The sequence below is a fragment of the Lineus longissimus genome, chromosome 5 (genome assembly GCF_910592395.1).
Source record: "Lineus longissimus chromosome 5, tnLinLong1.2, whole genome shotgun sequence".
NCBI classification, from domain to species: Eukaryota; Metazoa; Nemertea; class Pilidiophora; order Heteronemertea; family Lineidae; genus Lineus; species Lineus longissimus.
In genome coordinates this window covers 10,039,961-10,064,440 of record NC_088312.1, presented here as the reverse complement: position 1 = coordinate 10,064,440, position 24,480 = coordinate 10,039,961, and the positions used below count along the sequence as shown (strand labels likewise).

The following is a 24,480-nucleotide window of genomic DNA, read 5'->3' as shown; positions in this document are numbered from 1 at the left end:
GCGGTGGGAAATAATACCCACCGCGGTGAAAATAATACCCACCGCGGTGAAAATAATATCCACCGCGGTTGAAAATAATATCCACCGCGGTGAGAAATGTTTACAACCACGATTGTGGCTGGACTAGTATCAGGTCAAGGAGAGTACTAGTAACAACATAAGAAAGATCGGAGCGGGAGCTAATTCGTTATTGACATCGCAAGGTTGAAGACAATTGAAGAGGTAGGTCATTGACATTGTATTATTCAGGTCTACTGCCACAAGCTACTTAATCAAATCGGATACAATTTTACATGCAGCCCAAAATCAATGGCTTACCGCGCCGCATGCACCTCATTGTACCTGTCCGCCGGGCCTGCTTTGATTTTCGAGAGAAAAAAATCGCATTGTAAAAAGAAAAATATTGTAATATATTGAAAAAAAACGCATGTCCTCTATGGGCCACCGTAAATGTACGTAAATTCGTGTATAGATATACAGGTGACTATAGTTTTGTTTATTTTCAACTCAGTAAAATAAATGCTTACTCCAAGTAGTCTACCTGAACGGCAGCATACTGAGTTTCAAGTGCCTGGCCTAGGGTACACACAGTATTAACTCAGAGGCTCTCGAGATGCCCGCAGAACATTCAATATGACAGTAGTACAGTAGAACCTCTCGATTTATAAGGACACCTTAGGGACTGGCAAGTGATGTCCTTAATAGAGAGGTGTCCTGATTAGAGAGGTCAAATTGAATAGAAACTACCAATTTAGTGGCCTTAATAGAGAGGTGTCCGCTAAGGGAGGTTCGACTGTATACATGGACTTGACATAGTTCTATACACAATGCAGTAGGAAAGTATCAAGCACCTGAATGCATCTCATCGAGCTGTATTAACATTGCTCTAACTCTTCAGGTTTGAATAAGGTTGACCTCAATCAATATAATACGTTTGCCGACATGTGTGCAGCTGTACATTTGTCTGAACGGTAGACATATAGACTACGTACGTTATTTTATCAGTTGCGGGTTACAAGAGAGGATATCCTCTGACTACATTACTAGCTGCAGCTCAAGTATTAAGGTAGGCATTTTGTATGTTTCGTTTCTTGTTGTTGGCCGCGAAAATGACACCACGACTGCAATGCAAAGCTCGGGACTTTTTGCACGTTTCTCTGCATCACTCCTCCATCACTATGAAATGTTTTCACCGACCCAAATTTAAGCACCGGGGCGGGGGCCGCTCATCACGAAGCCTAGACTATAACTGCAACAATAATTACTTGTAGGGCTGTCGTAGTGGCGCAGAGGCACATGCATCGGCGTAATTCAAATTACACACCAGTCCTGAACAAATAAATGCTCAGCCATTTTGTTTCATGTTCAATTAATTGAGACGACTTTTTAGTATGATAACACCGAGCTTGTTCTCTTAATTCTCTTCTTTCTGCAGAAGACATGAAGGTAACGGTTAGTTCACCAACGGTTCACGCAGCGACCATAGTTCTCGGATGTATCCTACTCCTATCGGCATTGGGGGAAGCAGGGGCCAGGAAGGTATTGGTTTTGTCTATGCAGTTCGGGAGCCACCTGAACGAGTTTGCTGCTATCAGCCAGGGTTTACTTGAGATGGGCCACACCGTCCACGTTGTAATGGATGAAAATCTAAAGAATCCAACTCAATTCAAAGGTATGGACGTTCAATTTCTATACTACAAATCACCGAATAAGTCGATGGTAGACCAGAAACTTGTGGATGAGCGATGGACTGAGGTATTCTTGATCAAGCGACTCGGGAGAACGGAAGCGGTTAACACGTTGACCCAACCGCGATTCACATACGATTGCAAGATGGCACTGCACGACGCCGATCTAATAAAACGCCTGGAGGAAGAAAAATACGACATTGCTCTTGTAGACTTAGTCATACCATGTTATTATCTGTTGACGCACAAGATCGGTGTTCCTACAGTCAGCCTCTCTACCTTTCAATACACGTGGTTTGTCAAGACCCATCCACTTGTGAACTTTTTTGCACCGTGTGGACTGGACGCAGAAACGAACACATTTTTAACAAGACTAACAACTTTTTTTCTAGTGACCTTTTACGAGAGGTACATAATAGTAAGTACATTTGTGGATATGCAACAGTTCACGGAATATGGCAGAGAAAAGCCTTATTCCTCGTGGCAGGATATTGCTATGAAATCAAAACTATTCATCATGAACAAAAATGGCGTCATTGATTGCCCAACACCGTCCATGCCGAATCTGATACAAGTCGGAGGCCTTACCACAAAACCTGCGAAACCACTGCCTGCTGATTACCAGAAATTCGTAGATGATTCGCAACATGGCGTCATAGTCCTTTCCTTTGGCTCAGCAGTAGCCTACATACCAAAGGAAATGTTCCTCAAGTTCCTATCTGCATTCGGAAACATCAAACAACGCGTAATCTGGCGAATCACGAGAACTTACGACGAAACCATCCCAGGGAACGTGAAAATTGTCCAATGGATGCCACAGAACGACCTTCTAGCTCACCCCAATGTTAAGTTGTTCATAACACACTGCGGTGGCAATGGACAGTTTGAAGCCGTTAACAACGGTGTCCCTATGCTCGGTTTTCCTGTCTTCGCAGAACAGGAATACAACGCCGAGCGTGCTGTCCACAAAGGGTACGGTCTTCATATGAACATCCATAACTTCACTTCAGAAGAACTCATCAAGGCCATCAACGAAATCATCCAGAATCCAAAGTATTCCGCGGCTATCAAGAAGGCGTCAGCCATCCATAGGAGTCTGCCTGACCCCCGGAAGACCGGCGCATTCTGGATTGACCATGTCATGGAGCACGGGGATGACCACTTGAGAACGTCCCTCAGTGAAATGACATACGTTCAGTATTTCATGATAGATATATTCGCCTTTCTTGCACTCTTGTTTCTCTTGATCTTATTCTTGTTGAAAAAGCTGGTTCAATTTGCTATCGTAAAATTTGCGGGACATCGTGAAGATGTAGCTAAAAAAACCAATTGATTATCCATTCGCCTTTTGTGTCTGAGTTGAAGGTGAAGCACATACATGCAGCATTTTTTATGTACCCATGACCACAAATTCGACTGTACATGCTCAAATATTACACTCTAAATGTATGTATATTGTCAGAATATATCCGCGTACAGTGAAAGGCAAATATGATGTAGTTAGGCTGAACGGGTGGATGTCGTCCTGGGTGCCGACAAATGGTACCCAGGTTCGCGATCGACTGGACAATAAGCACTCTGGGTGCCATTACACTAGACAAACAGCACCCAGCTTCTTTTTGCCTGGCTAACAGATCTTAGGGACGAGGACGTTTCTTGCAATCTCGTTTTATCTCGCGCCGTGGTACTTGCGGCATTAGCAGTGCGCGAAATAACAAGAACCGATAAACAGAAAAAAACGCGTTTAGGCCTATAGGTCTTTGAAAGCACATTTCGGATGATTTATTCAGAAAAGGTATGTAGGAGGGATATATTCAGAGAATGAAAAAAGAGATGAAAGAAATGTTTTTAGAGCGCGGTTGGAAACGGAGATGGGGCCAACCTCGGTCGTACGTATAGAAAAGTGTAGAAGAAGAAGCTGGGTGCTGTTTGTCTAGTGTAATGGCACCCAGGGTGCTTATTGTCCAGTCGATCTCGAACCTGGGTACCATTTGTCGGCACCCAGGACGACATCCACCCTTTCAGCTGTAGTTAGGCGTAGAACAATCAGATGCACCAGTAAGCAGTGGATTATATCATACAAGTACATGTATATAGATATGCGATATAAATACTTTTTTCTAGGTTCTGTGATTTTTAGGAATATGAACATTAGTCTTGCGCGAGTGTGTACTTCACTTCTGTGATTTTTAGGAATATGAAGCTTAGTCTTGCGCTAGTATGTACTGCACACTCTTAACGGCCTATGCTTATGCACAGAGGATTACTGTTCAAAGGAATTTATCATATTAAACTTGTTAAAAAAAATTCTGTCCTAATATTCCATGGGTGACAATACGACAGTCATTCGTTCTTCGAAAAGCAAATATTTGTCATGCGATAATCGTATACGGTAATACTGATTTAATGTAAGCTCACAAGATGTATGATTTTTTTTCAAAACCATTGTAGAAGCGGAACAACTTTAGAATGGCAAAGCCATCTATAGTAATAGCCAAAATTAATGTCTTTTATTTATATGATCACTTTCACACGACACTTATTTTTAAAATAATTATAGTAGTAGTAGTAGTTCATGTAGTTTATGTAGTTATTCAAAAATAACTACATGTATACACACATTTGAAGCTTTGCCGTAAACTTGGAAAAAAGGAGCCTCCATCATGCCAGATATGCCAGACATCAACGTCAGTGCGCATTCACACTATTCAGTTAACAAACTGACATAGACCGATGCATCAACCTTTGAACTTACCTTTACATGGATCAACGTGACCCAACCATTCTGATGCATTCCCTCCGCCCGGCCCACCGCAGGTCTTTTGTGCATAGAGTTGTGAGCCGTCAAAAAGTTTGCCGTTTTTACATTTATAAATGACACGTATTTCTATAGTAACTGGCTGGGCATCTGGTATCACAGGTTTGTCAGGACAACTGGCTGGAAAAAATTAAATAACGACATGAGAACACAATGTGATTGTTGAAGATGGCTGCTTAATGTTCATTTTCTAACGAAGTAGAAATAACAGTGCTATATTATACATGGAGAGTGTTTATTTGTGCAGTGCACACTGCGTGCATCTTACCAGTAGAAATGAGTTCGATATCTGCATTGATCCTCTGGCATGTTTCAATTATGCCGGACAGGTTGGCAGTTAATTAATCACTGCAAACGCTCAACGGAGAAAGAGAACGCCAAGTGGGATACAGATTAAACCATATGCATTTCACGATGGTTTCTAATAAATGCCATTCCCGTAACTTCCGCCTCAAGTGCATCAGAAAACAAAGAAAAATGAAAGTGTACGCCAATTCCTATGTTTTTAGTCTCTGCTGATAGCCCGGTGTCCGAGCTGATAGTAAAGGGAGAGGTACATGTACATTTCATCACGTTCACAAAGTTTAATTTGTACCGAGGTGTGGAAGTATCGTTGTATTCCTGCACGGGAAAGATGCCCTATTCATTAGATCGAGCAAGCCACTTTTTGATATAGCAACATGGCCGTGCCAGGGGCGTAGCTCGCAAAGTGATTTTATCCAGACGCATTCCCACCCTTAACTTACCTAAACTAAGGACCCAGTTAGGAGAACCACTGCACCATTTGTCTGGAATCTCAGCTATACAGGAAAAGCTTTCAGCGGATGGAAGGAAGACAATGATCTGAAACGTTACGATTTCTGTCAATTACGCTATATAACAGCTGATAAGGAAACAAATTCATCTCTGATTTTGTTGAGAGATTAGGGAAGGGTTAAACAAGAAAAACATTTATTTCATTGATTGGGTTCTGCAATTTAGAAGTATGAGTTATGACTGAGCAGGATATGACATTAATCACGGTCCGTATAAATGATATAGCCGTATTTAATTTTTTTTGAGTTGTGCTTGTATAGTCTATGATATGTTTCTACTATAAAATATTTTAATCTCTATATGGATAAGGCAACCACCGACGCTAAGCATCCGTTACAAATAAATTGGATCCGCTAACGACCGCCATTGCTTGTTTACTTGCTATAAAACCCGTCCGAACCGGGCGAAAGATGGATGCTGATTCATTTGCAAATTTATAAAGGTCGTGTTGTTGTCCTGAGCGCTCATCGCCATCGGGCAATTGTTGTCTTTTGGCTGAGACTAATGGCTGTCGCATGCTTTGGATGTTTACCCCGAAATCCCACAAGCAATTCAATGTACCGATAGTTTAATGGTAACATCGTCAGCCATGAAATATTGAGCGACCAAGCCGCCCAAGTGTTGCGCGCATACAAAGTTAATGAGTTGTAGAAATTTAAAGGGTTTCGCTATTCCCAAATTGGTTGACACAATATCTTCTTTTCGGACGCAAACTTCTGTAGGTGTGTTACCTGGGACTGGAATATGTTTATTTCACTGGAAAGGCTGTCTTTGCAATGAGCAGATAGACCGGCCAAAAAATATATACATGTATACAAGTAGCGGGAGCTTAGTCGGTTCATGGCAACATTGACACTGACCTCTTCGCCTCGTCGTGTGAATTGAAGCAGATAACTTATTGACGGTTGACCTGGAAGCCATCGCAGAGCAAATATTCACGACAACAACGGCCATTGGAAGTGATGTATTATTATTCTTCCCGTATCTTAGCAACACTGCTGTCATGCCTATTCAGCATTTCTTTTTCATTTCCCAAATCGGTGGTTATTGTCTCTTTGGGAGAAATATATTGACATGCTGTGATGGCAAAAAACTTTTCACTCAGCCAGCGAGTTAAATGTTAATGTTAGCAGCGAGTTGAATGTCACCGGTCTATAATCCCATGACACATCTGACCAAACCGGTGATCACTCTCAGTGATGAGCACTGTTCCAAAACAGCATTTGCAACATGCGAGGTAGGAATGAAAGGTAACACTGCTTCAATGCAAGTGTTCTAAGTTTTCTAAGAAGAACCCAGGAGCTAAACTTACGAGACATGCACAGGAAGAAAGTCAAGTTACCCTAACGCACTAAACTACCACCTCGTGAGAACTATTTTTTTCCTGCTTTTAGTTGAGCGGTGAAAGAGCGGAAAACGGTAAAAAAAACTTGCATTGTGATGATGGTGATGATGATGAAGACGTAGCAAAACTCATTTGCAATATGTACTGCTTCTAACTTTGATACTAGCAAGGCCCCATCAAGGCCACGCACCACTTATTAAAATCACTATCGATATCGACCCGCGGACTGCCAAATCGATCCGTAATGCACGCAAATTATTCGAAACCAGGCGTGCTACAATAATTACGCATTCATGGTCATTCTCCTTAAGGATCCTGGCGATCTTGCCAGCCAATTTCACCGAGTGTTCCTTATGAAATATAGAACTGTATTGCACAGATCACGACGGATACTAGACAGGTAGTAGTACAGTCTGACACGCGATGTGAATATTCGTCGAAGTCAGTCCAAATAGTTAAAACTTTTCCAGGATTTCGCCGCCAACAAAATCGATTGGTTTCCAGCAACCAGAGTGGAAATAGCCTACTGTGCTAGCTCCCCTCCCCCAACGCTTTTGCCATCTTTTTCTTATCGGAATAATGGATGAGCCGGGCCTCGTAACGTACAAATATATTTCAGTGATTAACTCGTCACTTAAGACATCAGGTTTGATACAGAAAATCCTCAGGTTATTGGTAATCAACTATAGATATTCTTTTTAAGACCATGAAAGGCTTCTTTTACTGGGGATTCTTCGAAAACTACGTCGGACAATGTATTTACGAGGCGATCTGCTATAAAATCTACAAGCCAAACAATGTGTGTGATATGATGGCACGAAAGAAATCCCGCTGCACGAAATAAACCATTAATATTTAATTGGTAATCTCATAATTAACTTGTTCTTTTCATTTAAGTGGCGTGATATGGTGGTGGTCACCAAAACAAAAAAAGGCACATCGTAGAATGTTTCAAGTACATTAATTACAATGTATAGGTCAAGGTCAGGATAAAGCTAGTCGCTATTTCGGATCTGTATCAGCGCTTAGGTCAATAAATTTCTTTTTGATACACTGTTTAGTCAGAGTCTTTCGATACAATATTTGTATAGAAAGACTCTGGTTTAGTCTACTCTAAGCGACTCTATAGATCCATAAAAAAACAAGAAGAAGCCAAATCTATAAGTCGGACAACTTTCCTGAGGTGTAAACGGAATGAGTTGCACAGTAAAAGTGCTTCTGGCGTGTCTGCTGAAAGCAAATCTAGAATCTTAGGCAATTGTAAGTGTTCGGTGAACAGAACAGAAACAGAAACTATCAAAAGCCTTACACCTGTATCAGTGTGGTGACTCAAGTTGATATACCGTTACGGCCGTCGGATGACTCGCCAACACAGCGCTATTAAAAGTCCAAAAAGCGACCTGGGTAACCATGCATCAAAATGTCCCCATCCATATATCATGAATGACCACACTGAGCTTGCCAATCATGCATTAGATCAGTGAAAGAGATTTTCTACCGGTCTCAATGTCGGCTTTCAATTAAAGGTCAATACATAAAAATCTCTTCACATTAATGCCAGCTCATACTGCAGTGTAGGCAGTATCATGAACGTGCTGTGGTACATAGATACGTGACTTGCAGTTAATTTCTCCGGATCAATTCGTGTTGTATTTTTATTTAGGTGTTAAAAACTGCAACCTATATCGCGATAAGTCGGTTAATAACACCGTTTCCCTGTGTAACTGAGGAGTCATAAGCAGTGTATGGGACGTCGCATACATTAAAAGCGAACAGGTGAAGGGTGCAGCAGTCATAAATGTCCCCCTGAAAAAGTGTCATTCCTATTGTTTTCTGACGGAATATGGTATATACAGTTTTTTAGAGTCACATCACCTTCAATACGACAAAGATTAAAAGCACACGGAATCCTCTATCCCGGGCCAGGACACTCTATCCTAGGACATTCAAAACTGTTACACATTGCAGTGTGCTAAAGGAATACCTTCCACCTTAATACTGGCCACCGCCAAAGACCATGCCTGATGTACATTCAGTGCATCTTTTCGCGTACATCATTAGCCAATTCGTGTTCATTACTTCGATACTACAAAACCGGCAAGGCAAATAAACGTGATGTTCAATTAGTTATAATATATAGTTGAATAATTATAAGAGAAATCAAATTACTGCTTATTGAAAATAACTTGGATGGTTCGGGAAGTGCTTAGGGTTGTTTATGATACGCGCTTCCAGCAACCCATAAATCATCGTCTATCGCGGCATGGTCAGATGCTGATAAAATGGTTCTCTGCACAGAATTTCATTTACGAAGGTAAATAAGTGGGGAAATTAGAGAATTATTTCAATTAACGGCCATATGGCTTCGTATGATATGTCGATGTTGCTGCAGGAAGGTGCTGTCGGTAGTAAAACTGAAAAATCATCATACACCGACATCTCGCGGACCATGTAGACATAGACCGTCTTATCTGAAAATGTGTATACTATTCCCAGCTCCCGAACCGCGGAAGTCTTTCGCATTTTCGGTCAGCGTAAAACGAATTTCCCGGGGAGCCCATAAAAAGTGAAGACATTGCCGTGTGCAGAGACAGCAGCCGAGATGGTCGACGTGGTTTTGTGGACGACTGCTCTGTCAACAACGCTGGTTTCAAACAACTGCGCGATAATGTCCAACGTATAAGAAAATGTGATCGAATTGATGCAGGCTTTTTTGTCGACCGAGCTCGTACCAATGAAAGCCTTCTTTAGATGATATTGGCTAGGTTGCAGGTGGACCAACCGCATAGTTAATAACTGCTTTTTTCATTCAAACCTTGCCGAAAGCTTATTACATGGCGAGATGCACACAACACGCTTGAGTCACTGGCAAAATCACTTATCATTCTAGTCGATTGGTCAACGATTCGAATCACTGTTGGAAAACGTCACTTCACAGCATCCCGTCTATACAACAACATCCGAGCATTTCACAATCGCATAAACGTCCAAATCAACACGAGTAAATATTTCCGAGAGTCTATCAATGGTTTTTCAATTTCGTGAAAGCGTTTCTGAAATTGCATGTAACACTGATTGCAACCAGTCATGTCGCATGTGGGTCCTCTCAATGCTTTCCTAATTGATGCTACTCCCCACGCGTTCAGGTGTAGATTAATCGGGTGAATAGTCGGTTTTTAGATAAGCTTTGCCAGTTCATTGGCATCGGGAGGTCATATTCATCATGATGGGTAACCAAAGGCGTTTTTTCTCTCGGCAGTTTCCTTGTCGCCCAAATACTGGGGAATCTGAAAACTTGACTTGGCGCGTTACTTAACAGACGACCGGAGTGGTCGCAGCGGGCGTTACGAACTGGTCTTACTCGAGGTCTTACATATGTATATCACAGAGTAATAAATTGATGATAAAAAGACCATGTTCATTTTTGGCACATGCTGAAAGCCATCATCTAGTAGCAAACACTTAATAGATTATTTGTACACGTACATTCTAGCTTGCAACCCTCCTTTATACTAATTTTTCTTACATGTAATGTACAAATGTGCATGTACACGTAGTTGGTTCACATCGTCAAGAGGTGTTTTGATGGTCCATATTTGATTCTCAACAGATTAACGCTTATTTCATTCCACAACAAGTAACGCTAATGCATCGATTAGGTAAGGTATCCGGTTCAAAGGACCAATCAATACTGATTGCTTCGATATATTGGATTCACTGCATGCTGCAAATCCTTTTCAATTTCTATGAGTTTTCTCGACGATTTACAGCCTGGTTTATTGAACTTAGGCTGGCGGCATTCATGCTGAGTGCAGTTGTATTTTATACTAAGAAAATCTCGCGATGTACATAAGACTTCTGAGTGTTATTGTGTCAAATGGACATCTAATGGCTGTCTAATTGATGATCTTATCATTGATATTCAATTTAGCTGAGTCATACTTATCTTACTGAAAATAAGACGTCATACGTCATAACCAAAAATAAATCAAAGTTTTTGTTAAAGCGAGGTGGACAAATCAAACAGTTTTTTAAACTGCTAAGGAATCTTGAATAGTTGAGTGGCAGAGCCTGCGTAAACTATAACGGTCCGCCGTCGCTTCGATCTCAAACTGACAAACAATTGAATTATCTAATCGATAAGACAAGTGTTTGCATTCTCAAAGAGGAGATGTCAACATATTCAGCTCAGCTGAGCTTGAGCACCGCGGAAACGAGCACATTAGCCGCTGCGACCTGCGACGGAACAGCAATGACAACATGACGATTGTGGTTGGAATGGAATGTAGTCACCGATTGGTCAAAATGGCAATCATGTGTCATGTTGTCATGGTTCCTTCGCAGATTGCAGCGACTAACATCGCTAGTCTGTGCGATGCTATATAGTGGCAATTATAAAAGGATTTCTGCATGAATGCCTCATCCTATTGCGAGATGATTGTCAAGCGACAGCTGCAGTTTTGTTGACTCTGAGGGCATTGATCTCAAAAATGTTCAATTAAACTATTGGTACAAAACGAGCAAGCAATATGAAGCAGTCGGTTCTGTATATTTGTTTTCTAACGCGATAAACACTTGATAAACGCTGGACATCCTCGTCATTTAGATTTTCAGCATAGGTTGTTTCAATTATATATTAGAAATATTCTAAGCATTTCTACCAAAATTAACCTCCACCACGACCATTATCAAATAGCTTGTTGGAAACGGAAGCTGACATTTTAGGACAACGGGTACTTACCAATTGTAAGATACAGGCAAAGATTGGTCGAAATCCCTCCTCCGACTCCATGCCAATATAATATCTAACTACGAATTCAACAGCGTCGCTTTAGTTTACATAGCTGCCAAACTTGACACCTAATACTTAGTCGTTAAATCCTTGACGTCGTGGATTAAAAACTGGTATGGTGTAAGGTTTCCAAGTACACAAAATTAATAGAAAGAGTATTCGTAGAATCGTTCTGGGTCTCAAAGTTCACATCTTCTCTAAAGGACATCCAAGTTGTTGGTGGACCCAAAATATGGGTGAGATATTATGGGATGAGTGCCGGATAGGTCCGAGTATGATTTCAACGCCCTTCTGTCTCTCGGCTATGGGGAAAGTGAGGATCGCCGTTCAAAATCACAGATAAGTTTGTTCCATTCAATCCCCAAGTTTCATGCGGTTACGTCACTCCATTGGTTGGCGCCTTGGATTACAGTCCATTTGTGGGAAGCCAAGAGAATGCGATTGTTGCGACCCATACAAAATATTTTCCTTTGAAGACATATCTTATTGAAAGAAGATATCCTTCCTATGTGCGTAATGAACGTAACATTAACACTTTAGCCAATGAAATGTAGATTTCTTGACCGATTCAGACAATCAATTCTTAAAATCACCGCCGTTATTTTAAAATATGAAGCAAACTTCGTCAATGCAGCATTGGAATCGATATCCAACCACCGGAATAAGGGAAACGGTCCACTTTCATTGCAATCACCCAAGCGTCACGCAAATCAACCATCAAGTCGAGACGGTAAAGAAAGACTGTGAAATTCATATGTGGGCCGTGGTCCGCCAATAGGGTATTGATTCTTTCATCGAGCGCACATGTAGTCCGAGATGTCCCGACTGAGCGCAGGAGCCGGCGTATATGGGCGTTATTGCGGGGCTGGTGTAAAAGTTAATATACCATGCTTGCTGTGGTTGAGGAATATTTTGAAAAGGGGCCAACGCCTCAGAAAACGACCACACAATAGCAGTCCTGGCACAAGGATAGAGTACTGCGTGGACCAGTCTCGTCAATGTTTTCCGTATGAAACTCGAGGGAACGAACTATTGATCATGCTTCAACTCGTTTATCATACGTATGACTGCATTAACGTTTAGACAACATACGAAGGTGACAATGATAAAATTTCTTTTGATTAACACAGTACTTTACTTTAGTGTCTGCTGAAACCAGTGCCGAGTCGTTCTCCTACTCAAAACTCTCTCTAATGCGCCATCTCCCAAAGTGACTTGGAACCGAACTGTCCCAGAAATGACACTCTCACTCTGGCGGCCGGCCGAGTATTTCCAACATAAACCACGACAAAAATATATGCAATGTAGTTGTTATGCGTTACGACGAGTAAAACAACTTTTTTCAGGGTTTGACGGGATGGAATTTGGGAATCATGGAGCGAAGGGGGAGGGTTAACGGTGGGAGCCGAACAATGTGTAATACAAACAACATCTTATATTATCACTGTTTGTTTTGGTGCTTATATGCTGCCTCGTCGGTCAAAACACTCCATCCCCCTCTACAGGAGCCTTTGTACCAATCAAGTGTTTGTAGAAGTGTTTTCTGTATCTTGTGTAGCCGGGGCTGCTGCTGTCACAGCACTTGAACCTCTGTCTACAAAACACACAGAAAAACACAATAAGCAAAACAGGCAGACATAACGCACCAAAACAAACAGTGGTGATATCTAGCGGGCTCCACTTGTTTAATGATTCTTCGATTTGTTCACTTTTAGATTCCACATCCGAGTTCGATGTTTCCTCCTCAGTTCCCACTTCCTCATGGTATTCAGCTTTTAGCGCTCCTCCCTCAAAAATTGGATCGTGGAGAATTTTTTCAACAGCTTCCGCTTTTTCGTGAAAGACTGTCCGCGAGAGTCTATCGGCAAGATCGCCTCTTCCAATCTGCCGTAAACGATGATCTAGGACTTGGAATGATTTCTTACGGCCCTCAGTTTTGTCCCAGTGCAGTAGCAGGTCAATGCATGAGACTGGTGGCTCCGTACTCCCTGTGACCTCATGGGTCATTTTGAATCCGCTCATGTGAAGGCTCTCTGAGAGTTTTCGACACTCGCTCTTTGTCAGATGATCAGCCACCATTTCGAATTCGTGGATGTTCATGTCCCATGTTGAATGTGCAAGACGTGTGTGATAACAGAGACTCAGCAGGACGACGATTAAAATCTGACGAACAGTGGAATCGGCTAACATTTTATGATCTCAACTCACGGAATCAGTGAATTTGTATTCACGCCGGCATTTTGAATGACGCAACTACAAGTGACGTCGGTTTGGTCGCACCGATTGTTTGCCGCAATATCGTGACGCGCGTGATGTCGGAGTAAAACACTGACGACTTTATTCAAAACGATGGAACACCATTATCAGATCATCTGACCCGATCTCCACCAATCGCAAAAATACTTATGGGGAAATTTTCGTACTTCTTCGTTCGTAGGTCTTCGTAAGGGTTGCGAAATATGGTACAGTGTCTGGTACGTCTAATGGTGGTGAATCGAACCGTTTCAAGCAACCCGGTTGACGTTCGCACCACCACCAGCAGTATACGATTCCGATTCCCTTCGTCGCAAATTGGGCTTTCTATAATAGTGCCAGCAGCCCATACTACCACACGTATATACTCTGTCGGATCGGCATTGAAGGAAATGTTCGGCGTTTCTCTTACAAAGCCGCTGGGCGAGGATATCAACTACGTTAATCTAATATGTGACACTGGTTATTTTTAGTGGTAAGAGATTAAAGTGAATCTCGCCAGCTTACATGCATATAACGCCCGCGCCCGAGTCGGTATCAAAGCGAGGTTGAATGCTCGAGCCATTTCTATGGAATTCCACTACGAGAGTTTTTGAATGGAAACGGACTGAAGCTTGCTTGGTTGCTGACCAGTGTGGTTTTTTTCATGGTTTCGACGTACTCCCTCATTTGACTTGTAATCATTCACAAAATTCAATATTTTGTTTTTTTGGTTCTGAAAACGACTGATCTAAATTTTTGATTGGTCAACATATAAATGAAAAAATTAAGTGTAGAGTCAAGAGTAATTAATACAAGCCCCGCCTTGCGTATGTAATCTCCGATTTGCCAGATTTCGCCCTGTCCTCCAAGAGCTAAATATATCTGGCCCATTCTGTCAATGCAGGCGGGAATTTCACAAACGATAAATAGGGTGCATGTGCATGCCGTCATAACGGAGAGCTGGCGCTGCGCCGAATCGTTCGAATCAATGGTTCCTGCTGCAAGAAGTTGCCTTGTCTTGGTCATGGTTGAAATGAGAGAAATAATGACTGCAAGGTTAAAGAATAGAAGCAGAAGAAGCGGCAATGTAAACAGGACCGCCAAATAAACAAACCAGTCAACGTAACGTCCATATCGGCGTAACACTATCACATCTTGACCGATGGGATAGCACGGGTCATCACTCTTCGTGACGTTCAGCCACCAATAACGCCAGAGATTACAAACGAAGGCTAGAACTACGATAATTATGATGGCTTTTTTGGCATTCCGATGGGTTGAAAGCAGCTTTGCCTTAAGTGGGAAAACCAGTTTGATGAACCTGAAAAAGGCGTGTCCGAGTATGCCTAAATGGTTATTTGATTTACGGCTCCTCAGAAGTCACGACGTCTCAAAGGGAAGCCAAGTGTCAAAAGCAATTAGAATTCTTGAGACAAAGAGGCAAAATCTGGGGAGCATAATTAAGGCCGCAACTGCAACTGGTGTGTTTTTGGGACGCTCATATGATTTACGGGTGTTTCTTTTCGCAATTGGCTTATTGTTGCCAGTTATATTTGATATTTGCATGTGGTTAACAACAACAAACAGTCCGAAACCCTTTCTACGCCTACCTATCAATAGCCAAGAGAACCATCATGTGGTTTCGCACCTCAATACAGACATAATAAGGTATCCCAACTGGGAAGTAAATATACGGCATGATGCGTAAGTCCCCATTCACGAACACGTCATCTCCGGTTACGATCCTGGCGACAACATGGCGGAGAGGGAACAGTGCAAATGAGACGACCAACACACTACAGTCACTGTAGGCTAGTATACGGAGGAGATAAAGCACCAGGGACTTTCCCTTCTCCATGACCGTAAAGGTCTTTGCATTTATAACATTAAGGATAAAACCAATGATGCAGATAGATCCAATCCCGAAGACATAAATGTTATGATTGTAGGTGAACTTTGCCGTATCGTAGAAGCATCGCTTTTTTACCTCTGTTGAGTTTGCTGAGGCGATCGACAAGGACGTCATTTCCGTAATAGACAGCTTTGAAGAAATCGTGTCTGTATCTTTTACATGTACATGTATTGTAATCCGGCCTAAAGTTTACGTCATTTTACTACAAGCAGCCTGCAAGGGTGAACTCCAAATAAACTACTAATAATCCGTGTCATCTACCCTGAATTTAAACAGGCTGACCAATCACCTAGCGCCGTATGTTTGAAATCAAGCGCGAACATAACGTGAATTTAACTTCAAATATAAATTAAACTCGACACAGACTTGCCTGTCGGACATTACATTTATATCAGCTTTATTATACAGCAACATATTAAATAATTCTATTTTTCGCTTTCAATTCGAGTGACATCGAGTTTCAAAGCAGGCTACGTGTATTAACAATAACGAATATAATACTAGTATTTCGCGCACCTCCACGTTCGAACAAGTTTTAAATTTCCCAACATGAACAAGATCACTGTAGAGGGAGAAATTTAAGTTTTTTTGAAGGGTTGGTTAAAAGGCAGGATATTTAATTCCAATCTCAGGCTCGACGAAAATTGGATTACATACATATATATTTCTCACTACGTTGTGATATAATAACTTAATAAACGTTGAGCACCATATTTATAAGGATCTATTCTGCTTCAGTATAGGCGAACATCTAAAGTTAAAAGGTCACGCTGGGCAACTACCGGTCAGGTCCTTTAATTCTTCATCAGACTCTCTCTCCGATTTGTTATCGTCCTTGCTGCACTTGCAACACGTGGCCCGCTTGTCAGGCAGCTCCTCCAGCAGTGGCTTATGGGCTGTCTCGGGAAGTAACACCATGACCAGTATCGTACTTGTTAGGGCCAGGCTGCCGTTAATGATATAGGGCACGGTCCAGTGGATCAACTCACCCTGAAATAAAACGATTGTTCAATTCACTTCATTTTGTGTATTTCAAGTGTTGTGATTCAGATCAATAAACTGGTTACGGGTCGCCGAAAATTGGTAGTACATGTACATGTAGTTGGAATCCTGTTCGAAATCTAGCGATAAAATGATTTTAGAGGTTGAAAAGCACTCCTGTGTTTAATTTCGACCAGCCGCAAAATTCTGGCGAGTTTTTTGCGTATTTCCGGCGGCAAGTTATACCGCTATTATATTAACTTGAATCACCATCATCTTCTCTTACAGTGTCTTCTTCAACAATGAACCACAAGGCGTTTAGCGTAATGCGGTCCGAAATTAGAAGGATGGTCAACTCTTTTTATTCTTTTTGCCATATTCTGGACGACAGAATAGTTTTACGAAGAAAGCGAGAAGTCAGGTTGTGTTGGTATTCCGAATATAACTGACCTACCAGGTAAACTATCTGTGGCGCTATGATTCCCCCAAAGCGTGCCGTGGTGTTGCCAATACCGACTCCAACGGTTCTGAAATTTGAAATATCACCCAACTAACAAACAGTGTGCAAAGTGCAAAACAAGTATTCATGATCTTTTACCCTTTCAGAATGAACAAATGCACTACGCATTGAAGGGTAGGAGTCTGTGTCGCACGAAGGGCAAACCTTGCCATTAATGTACTTTGAAGCAGCATCGTGGAATGTGAGTGTGTCATGGACCATGAAAAAGACATGTTGCTGGACACTTGCTCATTTATATATATACCTTGACCAATATCTGGACCGCTAGTTCACAGTAACTTACATTTATAATACCCCTGTTTCCAAATGCGCAATAGTTTAAATCCGAGGGTGAGCCATGGGTACCTTTCAGGTAAAAATGTCCGTTCATGAGAGGGAATTTATAAGTGGTGTAAAGTGTTCGTCCTACCTCATAAGTGTAGGATACACCTCTGCTGTTATTATTGCCGCTATGATCCAGCTGCACCCAATGCCTATTTTGCCCACAAGAGCCAACACTGTCAGCAGTGTGCCTTGCTCCTCCATCTGCCCCGTGGCCTGCAGAATCACAATGGCAAACATGGATACGATCGGGAACGCAGTGTAAAGGAGGTAGGCCTTTTTTCTCCCAATCCTATATTGGAAAAGCAAATGACACTTTCTGAAGCCTTTTAATTTGTCGCTGTCTTCGTTAAGTGTACACTGACACCCCGGGAGAATTAGACTCCGAGAATTACGCGCTTCCGAGCAACTCATGTTCCTGAGTGTGGCTCTCATCTTCGGCAAACCTGGGCCTGACGTGGAGAGCGTTCAGGCACCATAGCTCTAGTGATATATGAAATATAAGCGCGAGACCATAAAATAAGTAACCCAATACCTTTTTTTTACTTAATTCAACCTATTGCATGGATACAAGTTTTACTTCGACTTTTGCCTGATCAAGTGGCAAAAGGGATCATGATGGACCATCCAACGAAGAGAATCGACTCGAGTACCTATCAGCCCGCTAAATTATGAAAATCTTATCATGCTCTCTATAGCCATTTTACGTACCAATTGGCGACTGGAATGATAGACCATCCGATGAAGAGACTTGGAATAGCAGACAGTGCTGTATTTAAATACATGTCACCACTTAAAGAACTGATGGACACCACGATGACGTAATACACACATGAGGCCGTGAACCTGGATTATTGAGGAAAAGACACGTAAAATGAAGAATTTCATACTCAAGAATTTGAAGTAGACACTACACCTCAATCAATATCACTTAATTTTGATGCCTAAAGAACTCATGGAAATGTTTCAACAAATAGAGCCGATTTCTTGGTCAAGAGCCATGAGTGGTAACCGCAGCTAACTCGACAAACCCTTTAACATTTTCAAGCTGTGTAGGCATGTTAGCCGATCGGATTCCCAAGCCTGTACTTCTTTGTGGTCATGCTTCTTGTGCCGAACAAGCATAATAGGCGTTTCTGACTGAAAAACATCTCCAGTCCCAGGTTCCTGCTACATGTAGTTGTGGGAAGTGGCGAATTGCATTGTTTGCACAGTATGAAGATGAGTTGTACTACTACTACAGGGTCTGATCTTCTTACACAAATGCTCCAATATATCTGAACTACAACAATACCACTTACCATGACATCATGATAACCAAAGTCCTCACCGCATACTTCCTAGTACTGAACAGGTCCGCATACGTGTACTTGGCCACAGCAGCATCGTCCGCCTTGCCCGCACGAGATATCCGTTTCAAAAGGGAAATATCTGGGACGTCCGTCTTGTTCACTTTCGCCATGCGCCTCAGTACCTTCTCGGCTTCAATGAACCTCTCCTTTTGGATCAACCACCGGCAACTCTCTGGGACATATCTGTAACATCGGTGTGTTGTCTCCGATTACGAACGTCTACCGCCAAAGGAAGACTAATAATCCAGTTGAATAATCGGTCAGATACTTTGACTTGTTTTATTATTCGTTTGATAGATATCAATCGGCAATAAGTTCTTCTTACGAAACCTGACAGTATTGACTTGCTATTCCCTGATGATGCTTTCGGGTCAACAAATCGAATCTTATTGAACACATCAATCAATTCTGACGTACATGTATCATGTTTCTGACGTACATGTACAGTATATTACTTCGAATAAGAATAACTAATAAAGACATTTCTTATTACACATATGACAATTATAATAACATGCAAAATCAACTGAGTCAGTTGATAACACGCCATAACGATTTCTTACATACTCACATGACAATTGCAATAACAAGCGGTAGACTGATGGCACCAGTCGTGTAGGCCAGGTACCTCCAGTCACGCTCGAAGTAGGCGAACATGGCGACTAACGCTTGGCCCACGTCGAAGAGCCCGAGTGCTCCACAAAACGACCGCCAGCGGGGTCCGATGAACTCCATCGGTAAGACGAAGCAGAGTCCGATTGTCCCACCTTTCGAAAAATAATTGTAATTTTATAGAAGTGTTATGCTTGTCCGAGTTGGCTACCAGCTACCTTCTTATTGAGTACGATTAAGTATGGTCAATATTGCAAATACAGCAGAACCTCCCCTTGCGGACACCTCTGCCAGGCGGACACCTCCGCATTACGGACATGTTCGTTCAGTCCCGATTATTTCTAAGTCCTTTGCTTTAACCAAAACCTCTGTAGAGCGGACACCTCTCTACTCCGAATTGCACCAAGGCTATGGTGACTTTTTGGTCCAATCACCTCACAATTACGGACAGAAAGCAAAAACAATGGCTTCCCGTGTTCACTTAGGTAGTCGATTAGACCTAACAGTTGTGAAGTTTGCGTATTTGATGAACATAATTACACACTGTGTTCAGTTAATTACAGGGTGGAGTGAATTCAATGTCCGTTGCTCTCCTATGTTTCGTTCAATTTTCTTCACTGCTCATCACATTGCCAAGCTACTGTATATTCTAACATTACTTGCAGTCCATTGAGTTGTTTGTCCCTTTGTGCTCTAATTACAAAGAATAAAGCTTGATGTGTAGTAGCTCAATCAAATGCTTTTATACAACTAATTAAGGATGTACGCTGTCTATGTAGTAATAATAATAATATTCATTGCACCCCCATAATTGGGGAAAAGAAATATACAAGTACATTCAAAGACAGTACATAGTAGTTTAAACTTATCAGTATACATAGTATAGTAAATCAAAATCACTTGAGCAAGGCCTGGTCAGGGCCATATACATAAAATGTATATAATGAAATTTAAAAACTCTCTAAGAGCCTGGTCAGGGCCAACTCAGTGCCCCCGTTATTGTAAGTAGGGGAGCGGAGGAGAGATCGATGAGAGTCCACGACTCCGTCAGACATGGGCGCGGGGTCTCCCGTTCTCTCCTCCCCACCCCTGTTAAATAAAATGTCCACTGGGGAAACACCCGCTTTTAGAATAAGCCCCAGCAACGTTCTGGGGCAGGTAGCACCAGTTAAAATAGATCTGGACAGAAGGGTACGATAAAACATCGAGCAAGTAGATTCAACCCGTAGTATGTAGCGTACGAACACAACCTGCATATACCAATGTTGGCAAATTAATATTACCTCCACTAGAAATGCCATAAGGTATTACAATAAAGTAATATCAAGTTCGCATATAAATCGCATCAAATTGTTTGAAGTAGTTAATATTCAAAATTAAATGATATATGTAATACCCCGGTACGTAGACTTAGCTTCACGACCCCCGTGTTCATACACATGAATCCACTTTTTTGACAATAATGGCATAACCTTCCTTTTAAGGACACCTCTACATTACGGACACCAACGCCCAGTCTCATGGGTGTCCGCAATAGAGAGGTTGTACTGTACTAGCAAAAAGGCACGAATTTGTGTTCATCAAAGAATAATAATCGGTGTCTGTGAGGCAAAATTAGAATGACATACGTACCCAGAAAGACGCCAACACAAAACCTCATGGCTATGTGCATGTGCCAGTTGATACTCGTGCCGACAATAACTTGTGAAATCATAAGGGCTATGATGATGGAGATAAGAACGGGTCTTCTGCCGTAAAGATCGGACAGCTGTGCGAATACGAACGCTCCCACGAGGACGCCAAACATCAATATGGAGGTGGTCAACTTTGGGATGTACGCATCATCACAGACAAGGTTCCACTGGAAGTGAAATGAAACCAGCATTAAAAAAATATGAAAAATATGAACCAAACCATTTTGTCTTTGTTGAGTAAGTAGATGATAGGATAGCCATGGCGTAGGGCTCATTTTTTTCGCTTGACTCAACAATAAGCCCAACAAAATTCTTCCTTTAACATTAACATTGTATTTCGAGTAGGAAGTCATGAACGTATTCTTCCGACTTAAACAGTTACTTTAGGAGGAATCCAACTCTTTATTTCGCTTAGATTGATACATACCTCGGATGCAATGCTATTAAAATCCTTATCAAAATCAAACTCTACACATTTGGAGCCGTTAAAGAGACACGTCTTCTCAAAGGTCTCATTTCCAGTTGTGATTTCAGTCATATTAAAACCGTCGAATTGTGCACATCTCCAATTGGACGTGGATGAACTAAATATGAGGTACATCATAATCATACTGGTGATAACGTCTGCCAATGTCAGGAGAGAGAAGGTGATCCGTTGAAATAAACCGAAATGGCCGACTGTATCCAATAGCATTTCATACGTAGGTTTTCCCACCTTTTCGCCCGGGGACTCCATGGTCGTCGCCTCGGCTTGCTTCTCCGAATCCATTGCAAATTCTGGCACCCCAAAAAAGGTCCGATTTAGCCTTACTGTTGATATTTATTTTTCAGTTTACTTGACAGTTTACTTGCCAGTTTACTTGCCCTATAAAAGTCAAAAATGTTAAAATGTTATGAATGGGGCTACTTGATACATGTATATCAAGTAGTCCCCCTTCAAAAGGTAGGCCAGGTCAATTCGCAGTTTTCAAACATATGTGTACCGGCCCGGTGTACCCAGAAAAATGTTTTAAACGACCGTCTTGTGGGATGCAAACTAAATAATTGGTTCGTTCAGAAAAGGGGTCTGTCAGTGTCAATTGAAAAGGGTGTTATTCACCTAGAAAGCTTCAATTTAGCCGGGGATCAGTAACTGTTAGTCCTCAGGGCCTGCTGACAAGGAGTTTTCGCAAATCCCCTGAAACGTCCACGCGAACGCCGACCTCCCGATTACGATGCCGATCAATGGGATAGGCGTTCGTGTGGCGTTTCGGGAGATTTACGAAAACTCCATATATCAACAGACGGACCCGATCCGGGCAGCACTTCAGCTTTGGCAAAGCCTTCGTCACTGCACTTGAATGATCTAGATTATTCACCAGAAAAAAAGAAATTCCCACCATTAGATGAAATACGACGAAACTACAATAACAAGGCCATATATCGTAACTTCAATTTAGCCGGGGATCAGTAACTGTTAGTCCTCAGGGCCTGCTGACAAGGAGTTTTCGCAAATCCCCTGAAACGTCCACGCGAACGCCGACCTCCCGATTACGATGCCGATCAATGGGATAGGCGTTCGTGTGGCGTTTCGGGAGATTTACGAAAACTCCATATCAACAGACGGACCTGATCCGGGCAGCACTTCAGCTTTGGCAAAGCCTTCGTCACTGCACTTGAATGATCTAGATTATTCACCAGAAAAAAAGAAATTCCCACCATTAGATGAAATACGACGAAACTACAATAACAAGGCCATATATCGTAACCTAAGGAAGCCTACACGGAAAGAAGACGAGGAAAATGTATCTGAGTTACTAAACTCAGAGGTAGCTTGCACACAGATCAATATCATTGGCAGATTATTCTCGTTGTTATTGCCAAAGTGATGTCCTTTGTCAGTTGCGGGTGAATCGTTTCTCCGTGGATGCCTGGCCCGAGAATGACGGACGGGTAATGAATCATCGGTACATGCATGTCACCATAATCAGCCCATTTAGGACACCTGTGTGATAGTCTGGCCTACTTGCGGTAATTAAAGTTTTTCAATAAAAACACTTACGGTATGCAGGCCGCTTGGCGACCTTCTTCTGTCAGTTATTATAACCAGGGGCCTAGCTGTGTGCTGATTAATTCGATATCGGGTGCGCTTTTAAAACTTTCCGAACTCAAATGAGCGATAACTCATTCGACCCAACTACGGGTCATGAATGTACTTTCAAGAAATAGCTATCATACTTTTTTAACGTGAGAAAACAAATATGCGATTCCGGAAAAGTCTGGCGCTATAAAATGCTGAACTCAAAAGCATGCTGTAAGGGCCAACATGACATAATTTCATTTTCCGAAGAAGAGGTCCTTACGGGGAATTACGCGCGGTGTGAAATCCGCCGACGCACCTCGGGCTTAAACTGCCTGCACACAAGGAGTAAACTGGTGAATTACATTGTTCTCTTTCCCTGCCGCCCATGATACTGGAGGATTCTTGGCAAAAAGACATGACGAAATCAATTCAGTTTAATACATATATATTTATCTTTTTCATTTAATTCACAATACATGAAGAACTGAAATAACTAAATGTGGGAGACCAGTTTCAACAATACATATACATGTATATGTATGATCATGCGAGGTTAAAGCAATTGCTTCTTCGCTGAGGCTCCGTGTTGTAATGAACATCTTGCATTGTAACCCGTACCCTAAATCTATGCATTGTAAACATGCTAGCTGCAGATTCCCCAAAGCCAAGTTAGGTAACACCGCATATATAGATGTATCATCCATTGCCCCATATCGGACCGCTCGGTTACTAACCATAACTACTTTTACAAGCTTCCTGCTAACAGCTTGGATGGTCCTGCACACCTTATGCAACAGAGGAATCGTAATTGTCCAACAGATGGGTGAAATTTTGCTATTTTGACGACGTGACAGAGATATTTCAGATATCCATAGCAATTGATGCCAGACTGTGGCGGACCTTTTCAGGTAAGTTCAACATTTCCAATATTCCTGCCCGTTCAACGTTATCCAGTTAGAAGGGGCGAACACCTGCCCGTTTCGTCTGTATCAATAAAGGGTGTATAGTGCATGCGCATGTTCCTGCCGTCGTACCTGTTTGGTTTCCACTACGTATACTATATCAGTGTTCAGTACAACAAAACAGTGACTGAATAAGGCGAGCCATCACTTTGTTTTTCCCATGTTCTCCAAACAATAAGGTAGACGCTGAGAAATTACTGGTTTCGATTCTTGCATGACATCGTTTCAACTAATACTGGATCGCCTCGGCATAAACTGCTGCGAAAAGGTGACTCTGATCAGGCACCAATATGGATTTGAGCCAAATCTACTGGTCTCTTCGACACTGCTGCTTGGCGATAATAAAACTGCATTTTCTTTCCCCCTTTTT

The 24,480-nt window shown here is 42.0% G+C and overlaps 3 protein-coding genes across 6 annotated transcripts in view; 1 reads left to right on the top strand and 2 right to left on the bottom strand.

The window, feature by feature from the left end:
* LOC135488783 (sushi, von Willebrand factor type A, EGF and pentraxin domain-containing protein 1-like) overlaps window positions 1–12,213 on the bottom strand; it is a 38,967-nt gene extending 26,754 nt beyond the window's left edge. For all 3 annotated transcript variants that reach the window (XM_064773617.1, XM_064773618.1, XM_064773619.1), the window contains exons 1-3: window positions 11,409–12,213; window positions 5,253–5,349; window positions 4,444–4,626 (exon numbers count right to left, since the gene is read on the bottom strand). In XM_064773617.1, coding sequence (XP_064629687.1) covers window positions 4,444–4,626; window positions 5,253–5,349; window positions 11,409–11,459 — 331 coding nt within the window. In that variant the 5' untranslated portion in view covers window positions 11,460–12,213. The remainder of the gene's footprint in view (window positions 1–4,443; window positions 4,627–5,252; window positions 5,350–11,408) is intronic.
* On the top strand, window positions 948–4,259 carry LOC135488784 (2-hydroxyacylsphingosine 1-beta-galactosyltransferase-like). Its single transcript, XM_064773621.1, has 2 exons — window positions 948–1,066; window positions 1,436–4,259. The coding sequence occupies exon 2, from the start codon at window positions 1,441–1,443 to the stop codon at window positions 3,019–3,021; it is 1,581 nt and encodes a 526-aa protein (XP_064629691.1). The 5' UTR covers window positions 948–1,066; window positions 1,436–1,440; the 3' UTR covers window positions 3,022–4,259.
* A 3,771-nt stretch (window positions 12,214–15,984) lies between the features above and the next one.
* LOC135488130 (solute carrier family 22 member 15-like) lies at window positions 15,985–23,004 on the bottom strand. Of its 2 annotated transcripts, none has more exons than XM_064772596.1 (9): window positions 22,785–23,004; window positions 21,514–21,951; window positions 21,025–21,253; window positions 19,352–19,547; window positions 18,730–18,963; window positions 18,140–18,274; window positions 17,517–17,720; window positions 17,042–17,114; window positions 15,985–16,596 (listed from the first exon to the last, which is right to left on the bottom strand). In XM_064772596.1, exons 2-9 carry the CDS (start codon window positions 21,853–21,855, stop codon window positions 16,372–16,374), a joined length of 1,638 nt encoding a protein of 545 aa, XP_064628666.1. In that variant the 5' UTR covers window positions 21,856–21,951; window positions 22,785–23,004; the 3' UTR covers window positions 15,985–16,371. The 2 variants fall into 2 exon arrangements, with proteins under 2 accessions (XP_064628666.1, XP_064628667.1); XM_064772597.1 differs by having other exon boundaries at window positions 22,849–23,004.
* Window positions 23,005–24,480: the final 1,476 nt, after the last annotated feature.